Here is a 19,904-nt window from a genome sequence, read left to right on the forward strand (position 1 = left end):
TTCGACAAGTAAGCTGTCCAGATGATCAGCACGACTAGCTCTATCTCAGGCCAGAAATTACAGAAATTGACGTTTTAGCCCACCAATAGACACAGCAAATGGACTCACCTTCTGGGCCCACAAGAAGAGATGAGTCATCAATCATGGAGTATGTCAAGACAAAAATGCCAAATTATTAGCACAAATGGACACCTTGCATGTGGTTAAATGATGTTTATTCAAAATAGTGAAATTTTAGCATGATTTGGTTTTTTAGATAGGTTTGTAATAAATGTAATAAATGAGGGGAGGTGATTTCACATAGGAGAGAAAGGTTAAGTGGGTTGAATTTGGGAAAAAGTCCTTAGTCACATTTGGGAGCATTAACTCCACTTGACTCATTTTTCATTTTCCTTGTCTTGTAATTTAGTTTTTAGTTTTAGTTGGAGGTAAGAAAGCTTGTAATAGTTTTAATGGTAGCAACTCTTGTTTCTCTAAATAAAATCTGAATTTCTTAAGACAAGTTAGTTCTTCTATTATTATTCTTCTTTTTCCTCTCTCTCATTAGTATACATAACACACGATCATTGTAATCCTATGATCATGAGCTAGATCCTCCCTTTGTGGAGGGTTAATGATACTCATGTGAGGAACCACTTTTGTATAGATTTTCTAGTAAGTTGTTTAGGAAAAACAAACTAGACTTTACATCCTACCCCAAAATGGTAGTTGGCGTAGAGTCTAGTTAGGAATTAAAGTAATAACTTAGAGATAAGTCATTGTTTTTGTTCCTTATGCTAACAATATGATATTAGAGATGAATTATATTGTTAGGGATCAAAAATATAATCTTTATTAGGATTTGTCTATGAATTCTAGAAGATTAAGAGACAATAAACTAGAGTCAAACAATATAGGTGTTTCTTCATATGAGGAGAATTAACTTTCCACACCTTTCTATTCATCGATTTTTACCTTGTTTTAGTGTGCATGTTTTTGTAACTTTAAAAATCTAAAAAAAAAATAGCTAAGTAATTTTAGTATAACTAATCATAAAATAAAAACTTACTCACTAGTTTTCTAAGGAGCATAACAAGGTTTTAAACTGTTCTAGACTTTAGGTTGGTTCGAATTCCTACTCCATCTAAACGCATGAAGATACGTGAGTAAGGGCTTGAGTCTATACTTTGCAGTATAAAGATTTGGATTCTCTTTCCGTTAAGTGTGGATATCAACTAACACCACTCAACATGACTTCAACAGACGGCAGTACCACCACACTTCTAAGTGCCACCATCATCTACAGACAACAAAAATATCACCACCTCCATCAGTTACCACATACACCAAACCAACAGTCAACACACCATTTCTTCCTCCACCACTGACAGACAACATCACCTGTCGACCACCACCATAACAATGGACTGCACCCAAATTCACAGAGAACCAGTCTAGAGCACCACGCTTCTTCAGTCAGCACTACCATCAGTCACACCACTCATATCCACCATCAAAACTGACCTGAGCATTCACTATAAGCATCACTAGTGACGAACAATTAACCTCCACCACCGATACTATACTGTAGCACCAATCAAACAAACATTACGCACTAAGCAAGAGCACCGTCGTCATAAGCAGTATAGGCACAACAACAATTAGTCTCATCTTTATCAACCACCTGTCGTATAAAATAAGTTAAATTAGTTTGATTTTGAAGTGAAAAAGAGGAGGATTTGGGAGGAGAGAGGTTTGATAGATTTGGGTTTGGGAATTGTTTAATTGGGATTAAAATTTTGTGTTTGATTTATAGGAAAAAAGATGAATAGAGTGGAGTCAGAGAAGAAAGAGAAAAAATGAGAAAGAAGTCTAGGTTCGTTCCCCAGCAACGGCGCCATTTGTCGCACCCAAATACGCGACCATTAACCTTACTAACTTTAGAGCTCTATTCTTGATCGGTTGTACCAATATTTTAGGTTGCCTACGTACCCATTTTGGGATCAAGCCGCCGTAGTTCACTATTTCCTCCTCACCCCTCTCCCCTCTCCTCTGAGCTGCCTCCCTTTTCCTTCACTCTTTTTCTCTTTCTTTAGGTTTATCTCATGGGCTATAGTATATTATTGCGCCTATCTTTTGACCCAATACCTATATGATCCATCTATGAATATGGCTACTACATAATCTAGCATATGCCTATTCTAGACTACCTAGTTAATTATAACCTTGAATAAGACAAAGTCCATATTATAATGAGATTAGGTTATCTAGTATATATGTCTATTCTAGAAAACCTAGCTAATTATTATCTTGAATAAGACATAGTACATACTATTTTGAGATAAGATAATCTAGTCTATATGTCTATTCTAGACAACCTAGTAAATTATTATCTTGAATAAAACATAACATATACTATTTTAAGCTTAGATAATCTAATCTATATGTCCATTCTAGACAACCTAGTCAATTATTACCTTGAATAAGACAGAGTACATACTATTTTTAGAATAAATGTGTTGCCAATATACATTATTGCATCTCTTTAATTTAAGTTTAATCTAGTCTACCTATCAAGTGTAGATGAAATATCTGATTAACAATTTTATCTGACACAAAAAACATTTTATTGTATAACGGATCTTTGTATATCTCTATGTCGTTTCACTATTAGACAATTCCCATTTTCTAACTATAAGATTTCGAGATGTACGGAAGATATCCAAATTTGAATCCCGTAAACAATAATAAGGTGTGCCTAAGAACTGTACAATTCCACTGTCACTATGCAACAGACCTACTTTATATTTTAAATTTTTTTTTACTACCCCAAAATTATCTTTTTGCCTCTTAGAATGGTTAAGTGGGGTTGGGCCAAGATGATCATATATCACAATAATTGACATTTTCATAATATGTAAGATTTATATTTTTTAATATAAGGGGAATTATATGTAATTGCCCACAATTACATGCTCTAGTCTGCATGTAAATTATATTGAATAAAACAGATGACATATTTTGTTGAGAATAAACTTATCACCAATGCGCGCACATTATTACATCTCTTTAATTTAAGCCTAATCGAGTCAATCTATCAAGTAAGGATAATCATTTTCATAACCAAACCCCTCAAACAACTTAATTTAATTTATTAAGTACTGCTCTGTTAATTGCGCTCCTCTGATAGCGAAACTTGATATGTTGCAAAGTTTACACAGTTCAAAAATATCCACATACCTTATGAGATTAAGTTGTCTACACTTTTTTTTTTAGATTATAGTTGCTTAATTACGCTCAGCTGCTCAGCCATCTAGCACATCATAAGCATCACACAAAGTATCTTTCAAACACATCTTCAATTGTTGATAAGTTCTGAAAAGTTTCTTCGCTTATTTGTTGTCACCTCCAAAACATACTGGATGGATTAAAGAGCAGAGTTAAATGCAAACAAATTGAGTCATATCAATGCCAACAAAAAACTTGTTAAATTGTACACCAAATGAGTACACATCGTTAACCTTGTTTGTTGGGTTAAACTCTGCTCAACGTACACATGAAAATTTTGAGGGATTAACATACTGGATGGATTAAAGAGCAGAGTTAAATGCAAACAAATTGAGTCATATCAATGCCAACAAAAAACTTGTTAAATTGTACACCAAATGAGTACACATCGTTAACCTTGTTTGTTGGGTTAAACTCTGCTCAACGTACACATGAAAATTTTGAGGGATTCTAAAATTGGATGGATTTTTTAAGTTTTATATTGTATACCAATGAGACTCACGCACCATATAAATTAAGCAAGATACAAAATAATATATATATATATATATATATATATATATATATATATATATATATATATATATATATATATATATATATATATATATATATATATCTGTGTGTGTGTGTTTAAAAAGTAATAGTTAGGTGGACAATAGCAAAACGTACCACTTGTAACTATACATTGCAAGAATCAAGAATGTTGTTATAGACAACATTTCTAGTGTAAGTTCCAGAGAGACCCTTTGTTGTTCCTTTTTTCACTAAAACTTTAGTTGTAGATTGTGATACTCCTCTTGATAAAGCAACATAGAGTTGGTCGTGGGAGAAAACATGATTGGACAAATATACCCCAACATTTGGAATGGTTTAATCCTGTGATTTATTTATCGTAAGAGCGAAACTTAGCTTGACAAGAAATTGTTTCCTAGTCATTTCGAATGGCAACCTTGCATCCTGAGAAGGGCACAGCGGAATGCGTGGCAGGAAAAGTCGATCACCAATGGAATTTCCAGTTACAATTTCTGTATCAATTACATGCATGTCAAATCCTCTACATATTAGTCTTGTTCCATTACATAGGCCATTTTTAGGATTTAAATTTCTCGTTAGTATAACGGGAGCTCCCAACTTTAGTTTCAATTTGTGAGGAGGTATACCACTGGGACAGATAGAATTCAAGTATTCTTGCTGGTATAACCTACAAGAATCATTCTGCATTGAATCAAAAGAGTAATATGTGACTTCTTCACCTGGAAATCGATCAATTATTTCATCATTTAATAAATGCACAGTATCATTCTTAGGAGTTACTATTGGCCTCCTAATCATGTAGTCTATGTTACCAGCATTTCTATCTAATTTTGGAAAGATCTCATTTATAAGCTTCATACATGAATGCTCATTCTCCCACGGAATGGCAATATCTTTCGGCAGTTTAATCATGTCTTCCTCATAAATAATTGGCTGAATACCATCGCCAATGTCCATCAGTTAATTTGCAAAAAGAGGATCATTTTTAGCTCGCATGTTTTCCTTTAGACGTAAAACGTGCACTTTCTCCCAAAGTGGTGAGCTTGTAATACATGCATCAGTAGTTAGTTTGTACCCTTGTACCATGAGGAACAACAGGTAACACCTGACGGAAATCTCTACCCATAACAAAAATTTTCTCTCCAAAAGGTAATTCACTGCATGTGATGTCCCTTAAAGTTTTCTTGAATGCCTCAAGCACATAACGATGTGCCATTGTAGCCTCATCCCATATTAGTTGCTCGCCTGCCATAACAAACTTCCTAAATTGCCATCTTTGCTTATTTTGCAAGTGGAACTGGATGTAATTGGAATTGAAATCTTAAATCTAGAGTAGGTTGTACGACCTCCAGGCATTATTATAGCAGCAATTCCCGATATATATATTGCAATAGCAATTTGTCCGTCGACCTGAAGATTTTCTAAAATGGACTTATATAAGTATGTTTTCCCCGCCCGCCAGGCCCATCAACAATTTATACACCACCATCCCTCTGCTCAACAGATCGAATAATCTTTTCAAAAGCAATTTTCTGGTCATTATTAAGTTTACTTATAGAAGAAAGATCCTCTGAAGTAACAGGAATAGAAAGTTCATTTGTGACCAAACTTGATATATCATCTTGGTCAACTTGCATAGTTGTCATTTCAGGCAAATCGTAAGCTGAATTTTTTTTCCCATGCTGTTCCAATAACACTTTAAGTTCGTTTATCAAATGATCTATCACATATGTTGTGTTCAAACTCGTTGAGGCATAATCTTCAGCCATACAGCTATGAAATTCATTCCACAAATCACGCACTCCAATAGGATTATAATATACTAGAATTGTAACAAATAATTCTTGTAGAGAATATGACATCTGTATTCTTGATGCTTCAAGAAAACATTGGCGAACATCATTGTCCCTTTCTAGCAACCCCAATTCCTCAGCAGCTTCTTTGAATGCAGGGTATATATTAGATCTAACAGTTTGTAGATACTAATATGATGTTGGTCTTCTAACATGATTCATCAGCACCCTCAAGTAAAATATCTCACCTTCTAGAGGAGAAACTACAAAAAGTCTTCCAATGACCCAATTTTGTCCAGCTTGATCTTGGTTGCCAATGCTTAGTCGACTTATCACATACATAATTTTCAGGGATTTCATGATAAAGATATTGTTTAGCAACAATGTCAGTGCTATTCAGATTGAAAATTTATGTTAACATCGTGCGGGAGTTCCTATCATCAGGCAAAACATCATCAATGAGTCGGTTGCCTTCATAGGTTACCTCATGCAGATTTTTCATGTGGACTTGCAAAGAATATATTGATGGGTATATTTGACTAAGTGGAAATTAAAAAATTCTCCACATGGCTTCTTGTGGGCAAATCCAATGGCAATCTACATACTGCTTTATTTCATCTTGTTCGTCTTTATTTGTCGACGTCACTTCCATTGCCACTCGATCTAAACCCTTCTAGATATACTTGTACAAATACTTGACACTTTTAATGCTCGAGCATATTTTGACATTGATATGGCAGTTGTAATTTTTCAATAACCATGGATTATAAGGAACAACCCAACGATTATCGACACGGTAATGCCGACCATGATTCTTAACAATAGCAAAAGCGTTGTTGTCCTGTCTCATATATGTAGCATAAGAATCGCTTCCTTGATTAGTTACCGGAGCGAATTGCTCTGGGAAATTTTTAGTACACTTTTGATCTCTCATGCAGACACATTTAGGATTAACATTACCGCGCGTATGGTCCATGGATCAGTGTTTAACAACAATCTCATATAGTTCCGGTTCAATATTTGGATATGGAATTTCTGCTCTGACAATCTGGTTGTAAGCATCTGCAGTTGTTAACTTGTCATCATCATAAAAAATTAGAAGGATGTGTGCAAGAGGCAACTCTCTTTTTTGGAATTCTACTACATGAATATGTGCTACTACTTTTCTAAAAATTCCTTTAGTAAATAGATCATTCTTCAACTCTTCGAGCTTGGCACGGAAAATCCTTACTATCAAATCTGGTCTGTCATTTGGAACTTGGCCTTCTTACAACTCATCTATGATCTCTAGCCATGATGGATTGCAAGTCATTGTGATAAACAAATCTGGTCTCCCATACTTTTGAACTAATGTCATAACATCATGCTATCGACGATGCATGTCACGGGGACATCCCACGAAAGTTGCAGGCAAAATTGTTTTGTTTCCCACATTACCTTAATTTTAAATAAAAATTGAATGTAAGGTTTTCCATATGACTTAATTTTAATAAGTTTGAAAACTCAATGCATACCTGAATGAAATTCCCCCGAACTTAAAGAGTCTTGCAATGTTGGTGATCACGTATCCACCTCAATCTTAAAGTTGATATTTTAACATAATTGTCGACTATGTATTGTTATAAAAGTCGACCACTACGGAGAAGAAGGAATGGATCATCTGGTTGAATCTAATAAGGGGATCAGATATTAGTGTTTTTTTAATTGGTGAAAAATATATATATAACAAAATATTAGAAAATGGAAGTTAGAGGCTTACTTGTAGCAAGTAACAATAAAATTGTTGACATGTAAGTCGTGCTCTATTGGAATGAAACATATGTAAATTCCATCCTTGGCTGCCACGAGGGAGTAGAAGAGGGTACTGAAGTGGATCATAATAGCCTGCCGTGTCTGAAACATTTTCGAACTCCCCAGAAATTCTTTGAGCTATGATGTCTCTTTCATTAAGGTTACTTGGATCTTCGCCACCAACTAAAATCGTTGCTACTTGAGAAGACGTAGGCATGCTATATTGATGAAGTCCTGTTGGGTTATCTTTAATAACCAGCCGAACATTTGGGGCTGTCTGTCGTTGTGACACCTAACAAAAATTTGGACATATAGATTCTCCTTTAAAACGTTATGGATGATAGCCAATACCCGTCGGTCTAGCACTCCATTTTCAGCGATATCATAATCAAGTTCATGATCTATGTTATATATATACATTTGTAGAAATCTAGGTCTGTGACAAGGATATTTGGTAATAGGCCACCAATACGATGATAAATAGCACCCCGAGTTTTATATGTGTAAATTCCTTCCCTACCGTTAGCGAGTTCATCATCAATGTCCACCCCCATAGAAGTGAAGGAAAAAATATGGTTATATGCACGTATGTTTTTCCTAAAATCAACACCAACTGTTGATTGAGATGTATATAAATTAATCAAATCAGTCGGTGCTACCATAGGAGGTAAACTAATTGTCCCATTTGAGCAACATAAACCGGGTGGTTCACGATGGAATAATTTTGCTTGACATCTAAAACAATTCCTAGGCCATGGCAAAACGATGTGTTTGAGCATTTGAAGAGTCATCATAGCCTCGAGCGCAATTATGATTACGCCTTCTTCTAGTCACAAAGCCTCTTTGTCGGCTATTCTGATCGCCACCTAAGGCAATATACTTTGGATAGTTAATATACGTATTTCATAAACCTAGTCACTAAATGCACTGAGATGCATAAGATAGATATTCTTAATTCAAGGAGTAAATCTTACCTTGCACATAAACAACTTCTTCTCTTAAATATTCGTTGTTTCCTCCAATTCCATCAACGTGTACCACAGTATCAGTCCTTTGAAATGGATCAGTAGCACCCATATTGATATCTTCGTGGTCAGCATCTGTGTCTATAAATGAAATAAAAGTTGTATGCGATAAGCAAAGGAAAAATGATTTATTAATTATCAACGCAAGTATAAGTTTAGATGTATAACCTCCGAAAGGCTCGTCTTCACTGTCACTGCTGTTATGAATGATATTCTCATTTAAACTTACAATATTTATATCATATTCATCAGGAATTTCATCAGCACGAATTCCTAGAACTTAACAAAGTTCAATTTTATTTTGTCAATATTATGATATCCATGGAATCAATGTTTTATCAAGACATAATTGAGTACAAATCTCAGCGGAGTAATAAGAAAAATGGGGTTTAACATTACCGTAATTGCTTGCACTTTCAGATGCAGTTGTCATTGCATCAATAAATTCTGATTCTTTGTTTCCCAAGTTTCGAGCATAATGTCTTATATGAGTCAAACGCCTTCGTTGCGTAGCACGATCTTCACAAAATAATTGGTTTGAAATAGGGGCGCGGTATTGGCACCCCGATAAATGGGACTAGCACCCCTTTGACAAAAAGTAAAACAATAATGGTTATTCCTTATATGTCCTTTTACACCACATATGCCCATAGTTCTACGGCAGGTAGTTGCCGCGAGATCTCATATCCCACGATAGGCAACTGCTGCGAGATCGCACAATCCACGACATTGGGTTGCCGCGAGATCGCATATCCCACGGCAGGCAGTTACCGCGGCATATATATTTTTTTGTGTTTTTTGTTTTTTTTTCACTTCAAATTTTGCGTATTGAACACACACGATACATGGATACCTCATTTTCTTCTTTAAAGTTTCTTTATACACTCCAAGAACAACACCAAAACCATGACAAAAAAAAAATACAATCGAGCCATAATTTTGTTATCTCGCGGCAAATATTTTCATATGCTATAAGAAAATTTTGTGATCAAATTAATGAAGAAGAGTTTTGATAATTAACACAAGCAAAGACTCCATTTTAGTAAACAAAATCATCTCGCGGCAACTAACTTTTTTTTATGGTGGCTATTAAAAAAAAAAATTAAAAAGACCCACGGCAGCCACCTTCCATGGGATATGAGATCTCGCAACAACCCGATGCCGTGGATTGTGCGATCCTGCGGCAAATCAACAGCCCACACTTATATAGAAGCGTGGGACAATATATACTTCGACACTCCCCCTCAAGTTGTAAATAGAGTTAGACCATATGAGTAAGTCCCTCAACTGAGATCAATAGGTTTACAATCCGAAATATTGGCATCCGTAACCAACCCCGAACCGAAAACCCATTTCCTACTTATGATATATAATCTACATATTGGAGTTTTGGTAATAGGAATCGAGTCCGGAACAAATCTTGAACACTGATCAGTAGAAGAAAGACATGCACAAGTAATTTCTTATTATTAGTTTAATAATTTGACTAGGATTTGTTAGATAATTTGTTATAATTGCTTCTTCTTGGTTTGGTTCATCTAATTATCGATGCCTTTTGTTTCCAGGATATGAGTCAAAACATGTTCTCGAGTCCATCATTTGATGACTTTATTTTTTCCTATGTTCAAGGAGAAACTCCTGCTGTTCACTCCCCACCGCATAGCCTTGAAATACTAGGTACTTTTCATTATTAATCAACTTATTTTACTTCACACAACATTATCATTTTTTTCGATCATCATCTTCTACCTGCAGAGAAGCATGAATTGGAGCACAGCATTTGTAAGGGCTTTTCAAGTGAACAAAGTTTGGTAGCTAATGGGAAGGAAAAAGATTATCAGCGATGCAGGCGTGATGGAAAACGATGGCGTTGCTCTCAGATGGTTTCACCTGGGAATCAATTCTGTGAGAAGCATCAATTGTATGTGGTCGCTCGTAATGAAAGGAGAAGGAAGGGACCTCCAAGAGGACAAAGTTTTTCGGTTGATGATCCACGATGCAGGCGTACAGGAAAAGGATGGCGTTGCCATGAGATGGCTTCACTGGGAAAACGGTATTGTGATAAGCATGAATTGGACCGAGGCATTTACAATGCAAAGAGAAGGAAGGGTCCTCCAAGAGGACAAGCTTTTGCGGTTGATGATTCACAATGCAGGCGTACAGGGAAAGGTTGGCGTTGCTCTGAGACAATATTACCAGGAAAACTGTATTGTGTGAACCATCAGTTGGAGCGGACAGCTCATAATGAAAGGAGAAGGAAGAGGCAAAGAGAAGAAGATTCTTTGGTTGCTAGTGATCATTTGACTGGTTTGAAGAGGACAAAAGAAAACGATAAGGTAGGGGGGTTTCCCGCCTTTCTTGGTTATTTTAGTATTTTTATTTCTTATTCTGCATTTATTATGATGTTTTCTATGCACTTGTGGCTATTTCTATTTGGAATATTTGAAACGGGACAAAATAGAAGTGGCACTTTTGTGCCTATCTGCAACACACACAAACATCCTTGTGATCAAATTTACCTGGCAAACTGAATTTCGGAAGTTTCAGGCTTCTTTTTATGCTGCACACTCTACAATTAATATGATAAACAAAGTGTTTATCATTTCTTAGATTGAAAGGGTAAGATTTTAAATCTGGTCAAATTTTCAGTTAGGTTTTCTTTGTAGAAAGTATTAGATAACTGCAGAATATAAAATTCTAGTTTTTGGTTTTTGGTGTTTGGGAGTGCCGAGTACCAGATATGGTTGTACCCTTGTACTGGTTTGACATTCACTGTATATATTTATTTCGGGTTCAGAATATGGAAAGTTTTAATCATGTATATTTATATGCATGGGATCACAATATGTTTAGCTACATCGTGGTTTCATGGATATCATATGTCCTTGGTATCATAATTTACTTAGATAAATGGATTTTATACTATTTGATGGAGAATGTAATCATGGGCTACTGTTTCAGGATATGGAAACTGATCAAGAACTTCCAGTAAAAGTCCGCAACACTTTAAGTCGTGATGTTGCTCTTGAATCAAGTAATCAAAAGAAGAATGCCAAAAAATTAACCCCTAAAAGAGGCACCATGATTTTATCACCTTGCAAGAAGTTACACAATGGAGAAGCATCAGAGGGCTGTTGTTCTCCAGTAAGATATCCTGATATAAATGTGCACACTAGAAATGTGACCGAGTCAGAAACATTAACATATATCTCGCCAGAGGGAGAAGAAGCACTTAAAAAGAAGAATGACAACAGTCAGAATTTGACTGGTGAGTATTCAAGTGCATCAGAAGAATTGAGTAATCATCCTACACCAAGCTTCTCTGGCGTGTCAGCTCTTTCGAATATCAAAGAAGGAGAACGATGGGGCTCATCCAAAAATCAATTGCAGGGCTTGGAAAAGAATCTTGCTTTTCACTACCCACCACATATTATAAGAAGCTCAGTTGATGTAAGTCGATCCACCCTTTGAAGTGTTTCTCATTAACTGAATGATATTATCATGATGTCTGTATTTTAATCAACCAACAGAAAGAAGAGGTTGGAAAAGACACAGCTATCACTTTGGAAAGGACAGGTTGGGAATCACAAGAATTACTTTCTCCAGCATCAGCAGAAGGTGTGTAGTAGTTCAGATTCTTTCACTGGCATGATCTTATTGAATAATAACAAGCATCGGTAGTAAGACCCAAGGTCCTTAACTTATGCATAACCTCTTGAACCAAAGCTGAATTAATAATAATTGTTGAAAAGATGCCGTATTTTTTTTTTAACTTTGTGGTGTCCATCTCTCTTCCGCTCAATCTTCCTTCCTTCGACAAAGTCTTTTGTACTCCCATCTTTAGTGATGCACTGACGCCCTAATTGAAACATATTATGATCATATGCTGAAATTTTTTGGCGCTTTATAGATCCTATACTCGAAGCTTCGTGCAAAGAAATTACTGATATTACTCAAACAGAACATCTTTCAAAACAATCGTGCAACATTATTGAAGATGTGCAAACTTCATCTGTGTTGCTTGAGGAGTCATTTCCCACAATGATGGATATCAGTAAGCTAAACTCACTTTAATGAGTTCCTTTCAATCAAAGCCATTTTGTTTGATCGGTTATGTCTTTATACAGGAATATCACCTGATAACCTCCTTGCATCCCGGTCCAACATGGACATCACCTCGAGAGAAGCATCAATGAAATGCCACGAAGTTCAAAATCCTTTATGTGTGGCCAAGGGCTCTAAGAGTGTTGAGGCACATATTGATCCTGCAGACCAAAGTAACAAGCCCATTGCAGATGGAATAAGTGATAGGGTTAACGTCCTTCTAGAATCTGTTATAGAAATTAACAAGACGTGGCAAATGGTTGAGATGGAAAGGCAGAACAAAGTCTCTGTGATTGCTGCAGTAGGAAAGAGTCTTCATGAGATTCAGGAAGAAATCTTGGGAGCTGAACGCGAGTTTAATCGTGTGGCTGCAGCTCCTTGGTGAACTGGAATAGGTTTCGCATAACACGTTACCAACATAATGTAACTACTTATAATAGATATTCAGAGCACTTCGTAGTGCTATGTGATTATACTTTCTGGAAGTGAATGATTTGATCAGTTTTACATCCTTCTAGGTCACTGATAAGCAAATGCATTACTAATACCATAAAAAACAAATGCCTTACTACTATCGTTGTGAAAATTTTGAAGTAACAAAAAGTATATCAATTATAAAGGTCAGGGATTCCAGCCACAAGAGGCAGTCAATACCATATCATGGCCTCGTGTTTTAGTTCTAACTTCAGCTGTAGGAAAATGCCACACTAAGTTCCACTATTTAAGTCTCTGTAGAAAGCTTTCAAGTGATTATTATCAGCCATGTATGGGTTTTTAACTGAAACCTGGTGTTTTTACTATTCCACCTGACAATTAAGTGTTACCCAGGTCAGGATTTACCGAGGCTTGCAAAATCCGTTGGTCGCCAAATCTGAGTTATTGCGAAGTGCAAACACATCACCAGCATTATATTTGAACTGCACAATGATATCCCTAAGTGTGGCCATGACGTCCCTGCATAATTATAGCTGATATATAACATTCCCACACTGAAATTGGATTGGAGTTGGGCTCAGTTCCTGAGGTAACTTTCACAATTCTTCTTCTGCAGTTGAGGGTGTTACTGTTATAGTTGCCCCGGTCGAGGGATCCATCCAGAGTTCCAAACCAGACTAGTCCAAATAATTTAAAAACGGAGTTGCCTAAAGACTGCCAGAGGAAGATTTAATTCTGTAGAAAGCTTTCTAGTGATTATCAATATATATCCTATTGTCAAACACCAGGTTCACCTGCTACTCCACTACCAGATAGAGCTGCACGTGGCTTTATTTGTAGAACTTGATTATGCCATTATAGTTGGTAATTAGTAGTATCTTATTTAGAGTCGTGTTTTGGTACTGAATCTAAAACTTCTAGTATTTGGATGAGTAATGATAATTTGATATTTTCATGTATTTGAATTTTCTTTCATTTGTATTATTTTTATTTTTATTTTATGTGTCAATTCTTTTTTCCACTCTTATAAAAAAATCAAATTCTTTATCTATTATATTCTTTATCATCGGTTTTTACCGTTTCTTTTACGTATTATACGTATTATACGTTTTAAACCCGTTTTACCGTTTTAAACCTGTTTTTTATGCCCCACGTTTTTTTACGCTTTTTTTTTTTCTGTTTTTTTTCTAGAACGTTCCGTTTAAAACACGAACTAAGCTTTTTTCAAATACACCGTTTTAAACCCGTATAGTACTTGGTGACAATGCTTCAAAGTGCAAAGTTCAAAATGCGCATGCACTTGGATGCTAGCTTAGTAGCTTGGCAGTAGAGAAGCATACAAAGAGGTTAGTCTTGTTGGTTTATTTGCTTGATTCCTTGGTTTTATATATTTTCATCTGTTGTTTTTTGGTTCTTGGGTTGATCTAGCTACTTCTTTATAGTAGTGCCTTAGCATTGTAACATTGTGGTATACTAGTAAATGTTACTGTTTTTTTCCCAGGCTGTACCTCTTTGTTCACTAGTTCCATAGGATTCATCGGCAATTAAATTGGTTTTTTCAATTCTCGAAAGTGGTGTCACACAATGGGTTGACATTTTTGTAAAGTGAAATTGACATCCATTCTAACTTGTAATGCTAAGAAAACCAGATTTTCTACTGTAAACAACATTACCCAAGGAGTGTGAGTACAGAAAATTTCTCCCATTATATAATTAAAGAAATGTTTGGCTTTAGGGGGGGCTTTTGGTTGGATTGTTTTCGTATTTTTTACTTTACCTTGGAATGGTTGAATTCTTCATCAGTCTAAAGTTTGTGTTAAGCCCTGCTCTATAGTTGAATAATAGTCCAGAGGGAACTTGGCACAATATCACGGCTTCATGCAATTCCTTAATTTGTTCGTTTGAACCGGTTGTTTTGCGGAAACTTGATCTATCGATTACCAGCTTGCTGATCGCAGTGCCAGACATTTCTTGAATATAACTTTGTTATTGACTTTGATTTTCTGCTCAAACAGAAAATTGACCTTGGTGTTTAGTGCTAGTCGCATCATCTCTAAATCTCTATATTATAATTTTATCGTCCTTTTGCATTGAATTTTAATTTTCACTGTGCAGTTTTTGTTATATACCATGGGCTTTTTGATAATGGAGAGAGGACATTAATTGGAGACTTCCTTTCTACCTTTGTGAGGACACTATCTGACTTGACGAGTTTCATCACTCATCAGTCATCACTTTATAGTGATGTCTCAGATTAGATTTGTAAGATGTCACTTTATGTTAGTTTTCACTTGGGTGTTTGTAGGATGCATCTAATGTTGAATCACTTTGAAATCAAGTTCAAGTTGTTTGGACATGGTAAATGCAATTTGTTTGTGCTGTATATGGTGCGGAGGTGGGGTTATAGATTATTTGTCTAATTTTATGTCCCTCTATGTTATATTCTGGAGCATGTGTGCTTTAAATGGTGTGGCATCAAAGTACAGAATTACTTGTTGGTTGATCTGATTATCAATGGATTTTATTTCAGGTTGTAGACCCAGAACATAGTCAAGTTGATGTAAGAAGAATGAACGCTTCATCTGGGAGATCTGTAGCTTGCCAGTTAATGGATCAAACACAAGAAGTAAGAAGTTAACGCCTAGGAAAAAGATCAACATTTCACCACCTTGCAAGAAGTTGACAAACTCACTGTTTCTAATATCAGATCCTGAAAACTCATTGATGACCACTCGTAGCAAAAGCGGAGAAGAATCTCCACTTCAAATGGGAAAAGACATTGGTCAAGATATGAGTGAAAAGTCCTCAAATCCATCAGAAGAGTTGAATGATCATCCTGCACCAAATTTCAGTCAGGAGAAAGTGGGAACGTTTTTAGACTACGACTCATCTAATACTCAAGCGCGAAAGACTTTTGTTGTGCAATCCCCATCCCATAGCATTGAAAAACCAGGTATTTTGTTTTTCTTAATCATCATATTTTCTTTAAGTTTCTGTGAAATGTGATGGAATTGTAGCTTTGTTTGCAATCATTTACTATCATTTGTCGATGATCATCTTCTACCTTCAGATCAGCAGCAATGTAGGCGTGACAAGCATGAATTGGAGCACAGCATTTATAAGGGGTTTCCAAGTGAACAAAGTTTGGTAGCTAATGGAAAGGAAGAAGACAGGCGTGATGGAAAACAATGGCGTTGCTCTCAGATGGTTTCACCTGGAAATCAATACTGTCAGAAACATCAATTATATATGGTCGCTCGTAACGAAAGGAGAAGGAAGGGGCCTTCAAGAGGACAACGATGCAGGCGTAATGGAAAAGGATGGCGTTGCCATGAGATGGTTGTACTGGGAAAAATATACTGTGAGAAGCATGTATTGGCGCAGAGCATTCGCAATGCAAAGAGACGGAAGGGGGCTCCAAGAGGACAACACTTTTGGGTTGATGGTCCACAATGCGGGCATACGGAGGAAAGTCACCGTTGCTCTCAGATGCGTTTACAAGGAAATATTTATTGTGTGAAGCATCAGTTGGAGCAGAGCATTAATAATGAAAGGAGTAGGACAAGCCAAAGAGAAGAAAGTCCTTTGGTTGCTGGTGATCATTCAACAGGTTTGAAGAAAAAGAAAGTAAACAATAAGGTAGGAATTTTTTCCCCTTTTTCTTGTTTTTCAATATGTTTATTTCTTATTTTGGATTTAGTATACATAGATTTGATACTGTTTGATGGAGAATCTAATCATGAGCTTTTGTTTCAGGGTATGGAAACTTACCAGGAACAGCTATCACAAGTCAGCAGTATTGCTATCGAATCGAGTACAAAAAAGAGGGAGACTAAAAAGTTAACCACAAGAAGGAGCACCATGACTTCATCACCCTGCAAGAAGTTACAAACTGGACAAGTGATAGAGGGCTGCCTTTCTCCTGATATAACAGTGCATACTAGAACCATGACCGGGTCAGAAATATTTTCTTATGTGTCCACAAAGGGAGAAAAAGCTCCTCTTCAAAAGAAGAAAGACAAAAATCAAATATCCACTAATGTGTATTCGAGTCCATCAGAAGGATTGAGTGATCCTCCTACCCCAAGTTTCGGTCAGGAGAAAAATAGAAGTCTTTTTGATTGTAAGGAGTATGGTTATAGCCTAATAGCTACTGACTCTAGCATGTCCCCTCTGTCTAGTGTCAGAGAATGAGAGAAATGTTGCTCTTCCAACAATCAGTTGCAGTGCTCACAAAAGACTGTTGCTTTTCGCTGCCCACCACTTAGCATAAGTGGCCCGAGTGCTGATGTAAGTCTATGCGTTCTATGAAGTGTTTCTCATTTACTGATTTACATCATGATGTCTGCTCTTTAATCACACAGGAGATCATCCGACAGAAAGAAGAGGTAGGAAAACATAAAACTACGACTTTGGAAAGGACAGTTGGACAATCCGAAGAATTGGTTTCTGGGAAATCTGCAGAAGGTATGCACTAGTTCAGAATCAGATGGTTTCGTCAGCCGGTCAGCGTGATTTTTCTTGAATAGTACTAAGATATAATGCATATCCTCTCACACCATAGATGGGTATATGCTACTTGTTCAAAAGGTACCATTCTGTCTCTGTTATGCTAAATTGGCGCAACGGAAAACCGGCTGCTCTTTTTGGTTAGAGAAAAAGAATTCTTTGGGCTATTTCTAAATGTCTTTTGCATTCCGTGTCTTGTTACGCCTGAACACATTACGATCTAATACTGACATCTGTGGCACTTTATAGGTCTTGAACATGAAGCTACATGCATAGAAATTACTGACGCTATGCAAATAGAATGTATTGTTGAAGAAACTGAGATACGGGTGAAAGAAACATGCAATAAAAGTGAATATATGCAACCTTTGTCTATGTTGCTTGACGACTCATCTCCCACAAGGATGAATATCAGTAAGTTAAAATCACTCGTCCAACTCTTCTCAATTAAAGCCTTTTTGTTTGATCAATTATTTCTTTGTACAGGAATTTCACGGGATAACCTCCTTACATCCCAGTCCAACATGGACATCACCTCAAGAGAAGCATCAACGGATTGCCATGAAGTTCAAAATCCTTTTTATGTGGCCAAATGCACCACAAGTTTGGAATCACATAGAGATATGGCAGACCAATGTAGCAAGGACATCGGAGATGAAATAACGATCATGTCACAGCCCGATTTTCTAAACAATTAAAAATAATGAATATTTGAAATATAAATATCTCAAACATCACTATGTTCAATTGTCTAAAAACCAGGCTATGACGGGGTGGATACAACACATGTCAAAACCTAAAACCCACATCACAACAGGATCAACTTAACAACAAAAATCTCCAAATTCCTCAACTATCACTTTATTAAAAAATTTCTTCCATCCCAATACAAATATAAACAAACTTTAAGAATAACAATTTCCAACATCGTATTCTCATGTCATATAAAAATATAACCTACGTTATTACATCATTCCAAAAGATCAGACCTAATAAACTAAACTCCCAAACTGCTCCAGGCGAGAATCCAAATCACACGCCATGCGGTTTATTTTACCTTTCACACTGTGTTCCCAAGAACACACCCACGTTAAAAAACAAAACAAACATGGGTTGACAAAATGGAATTTCTTTGGTATGAGTAGACTAACCACATAAAACCATTATCATACTTTAATTATTCAAACAATCTTTTTATATTATCCCATAACTTAATCATTCACAGCTTGGAAGACAGGTAGTTCCGTCATTTTAACCGGCATAATTTCTTCCTAAGCAAGACTTCCATTATATAACTCATTATAATAACTCGTTTTAATATCTAAACCATTGAATTAAAACTTACCGATATCCACTGCTGTATAAGGGTAGGACTGCGTCCCTGCACAAAATGTTATTAAGTCCTACCCTCCTGCAAAAGAAAGTTAGAACTTGCATATAACATATGTAGATATCCTATGTATTCAAAAGTAACCCAAACACTCGCATAATCAAAGAATACAACTAACCCGTAAGGCGAATACATTAGTTCCTCTCTAGGGCAGTCCAAACAATCTGGTTATTCATGGCACATTCAATGAATACCCGGGTCATTCATGACACATTCAATGAATACCCATATATAACGCTAACAGGCCATTTATGACACATTCAATAAATGCCCACCTAACATATGACATCAACAGTCATAAAACTCAATTCCAAAACTTGAGGCGTTGAGAGATCTAAAAAGATTGCGGTAACTTTATTTACTCATTATTGAACCGTATCGCATGTATTATTTCAGAGAACGAAAGAGTATCTTGATTCATGTATTTTTGGTTTACGCGTTATTAGTTTCATAAATGTCTAAGTGTCATAACGTTGTATATCACAAAAACTGAAATATCACATAGCAGTTAATACACATACACACGTATATATAGAAAGGTCTTAGCCTAAGTCAAACATGCTAATAGTCCTAGACTTATCCTAATAGACCGAATCATATTTTTATGAAAAAGTCAAATTTGGGTCAATTGGTCAAAGTCAACCCTGGTCAAAGTCAACAATCAACTCTGGTCAACTGTCAACTCTGGTTAAAGTCAACACATCATTGTCAAAGTCAAACTGTTGTTTCCAAGTTCAACAGGTTCAGGGTCATAGCCATGGTTCATGGCTAAGGTCAAAGGTGCATGGCTCATGGGCTCATGGTTAAAGCCATGGTTCGGACCCAACTGGCCAAGCCCAAACCTTAGAACCCGAAAGTCTAAAACTAATCTATTTATTCTACCTGACCCAATTGGGGACATAAGGACTAGCCTACATAAATTAAAAACCGGCCCAAAAACTAATTGGAGAAGGCCCAAACAAAACTTAATTAAACTGGTCCAAAACGGAAAAATAGAAATGAATCTAGTCCAACCCAAAAACTGATATGGTCCGGCCCAACCAAACTAAACCA

At 36.3% G+C, this 19,904-nt stretch overlaps 3 protein-coding genes across 8 annotated transcripts; 2 read left to right on the plus strand and 1 right to left on the minus strand.

Moving 5' to 3' along the window:
• Positions 1-1,275: 1,275 nt before the first annotated feature.
• LOC147517004 (uncharacterized) lies at positions 1,276-5,056 on the minus strand. Its single transcript, XM_086593447.1, has 4 exons — positions 4,880-5,056; positions 4,220-4,737; positions 1,504-1,564; positions 1,276-1,449 (listed from the first exon to the last, which is right to left on the minus strand). Exons 1-4 carry the CDS (start codon positions 5,054-5,056, stop codon positions 1,276-1,278), a joined length of 930 nt encoding a protein of 309 aa, XP_086449573.1.
• Positions 5,057-9,658: 4,602 nt separating this feature from the next.
• Positions 9,659-13,028, plus strand: LOC147517005 (uncharacterized). Of its 3 annotated transcripts, none has more exons than XM_086589438.1 (7): positions 9,659-9,687; positions 9,979-10,090; positions 10,169-10,749; positions 11,375-11,863; positions 11,944-12,031; positions 12,324-12,467; positions 12,541-13,028. In XM_086589438.1, exons 2-7 carry the CDS (start codon positions 9,982-9,984, stop codon positions 12,900-12,902), a joined length of 1,773 nt encoding a protein of 590 aa, XP_086445564.1. In that variant the 5' UTR covers positions 9,659-9,687; positions 9,979-9,981; the 3' UTR covers positions 12,903-13,028. The 3 variants fall into 3 exon arrangements, with proteins under 3 accessions (XP_086445564.1, XP_086445563.1, XP_086445562.1); XM_086589437.1 differs by lacking the exon at positions 9,659-9,687 and adding an exon at positions 9,719-9,857; XM_086589436.1 differs by lacking the exon at positions 9,659-9,687 and adding an exon at positions 9,729-9,868.
• Positions 13,029-13,417: 389 nt separating this feature from the next.
• On the plus strand, positions 13,418-18,184 carry LOC147517006 (uncharacterized). 4 transcript variants are annotated; one of them, XM_086589442.1, is made up of 8 exons: positions 14,801-15,214; positions 15,483-15,578; positions 15,660-15,905; positions 16,023-16,591; positions 16,709-17,242; positions 17,317-17,419; positions 17,711-17,875; positions 17,948-18,184. In XM_086589442.1, the coding sequence occupies exons 3-5, from the start codon at positions 15,677-15,679 to the stop codon at positions 17,144-17,146; spliced, it is 1,236 nt and encodes a 411-aa protein (XP_086445568.1). In that variant the 5' UTR covers positions 14,801-15,214; positions 15,483-15,578; positions 15,660-15,676; the 3' UTR covers positions 17,147-17,242; positions 17,317-17,419; positions 17,711-17,875; positions 17,948-18,184. The 4 variants fall into 4 exon arrangements, with proteins under 4 accessions (XP_086445566.1, XP_086445568.1, XP_086445565.1 ...); XM_086589439.1 differs by having other exon boundaries at positions 15,076-15,214; positions 17,332-17,542; XM_086589440.1 differs by lacking the exons at positions 14,801-15,214; positions 17,948-18,184 and adding an exon at positions 13,418-13,541 and having other exon boundaries at positions 17,711-17,849.
• Positions 18,185-19,904: the final 1,720 nt, after the last annotated feature.

The sequence above is a fragment of the Coptis chinensis genome, chromosome 2 (genome assembly GCF_015680905.1).
Source record: "Coptis chinensis isolate HL-2020 chromosome 2, ASM1568090v1, whole genome shotgun sequence".
Classification (NCBI taxonomy): domain Eukaryota; kingdom Viridiplantae; phylum Streptophyta; class Magnoliopsida; order Ranunculales; family Ranunculaceae; genus Coptis; species Coptis chinensis.

Excerpts from the sequence above, each read along its gene's own strand:
- LOC147517004 (XM_086593447.1), bottom strand. The coding sequence starts at position 5,056 with ATGGCAGGCGAGCAACTAATATGGGATGAGGCTACAATGGCACATCGT. Across the intron at positions 4,738-4,879 it reads TTGTTCCTCATGGTACAAGG|CCAATTATTTATGAGGAAGA; the intron begins GTACAAACTAAC and ends GATGGTATTCAG. Across the intron at positions 1,565-4,219 it reads TGCCCTTCTCAGGATGCAAG|TATAGTATCGGTGGTGGAGG; the intron begins GTTGCCATTCGA and ends TTGGTGCTACAG.
- LOC147517006 (XM_086589440.1), top strand. The coding sequence starts at position 15,677 with ATGACCACTCGTAGCAAAAGCGGAGAAGAATCTCCACTTCAAATGGGA. Across the intron at positions 15,906-16,022 it reads CCATAGCATTGAAAAACCAG|ATCAGCAGCAATGTAGGCGT; the intron begins GTATTTTGTTTT and ends TTCTACCTTCAG. Across the intron at positions 16,592-16,708 it reads AAAAGAAAGTAAACAATAAG|GGTATGGAAACTTACCAGGA; the intron begins GTAGGAATTTTT and ends CTTTTGTTTCAG.
- LOC147517005 (XM_086589438.1), top strand. The coding sequence starts at position 9,982 with ATGAGTCAAAACATGTTCTCGAGTCCATCATTTGATGACTTTATTTTT. Across the intron at positions 10,750-11,374 it reads GGACAAAAGAAAACGATAAG|GATATGGAAACTGATCAAGA; the intron begins GTAGGGGGGTTT and ends CTACTGTTTCAG. Across the intron at positions 12,032-12,323 it reads TTCTCCAGCATCAGCAGAAG|ATCCTATACTCGAAGCTTCG; the intron begins GTGTGTAGTAGT and ends GGCGCTTTATAG.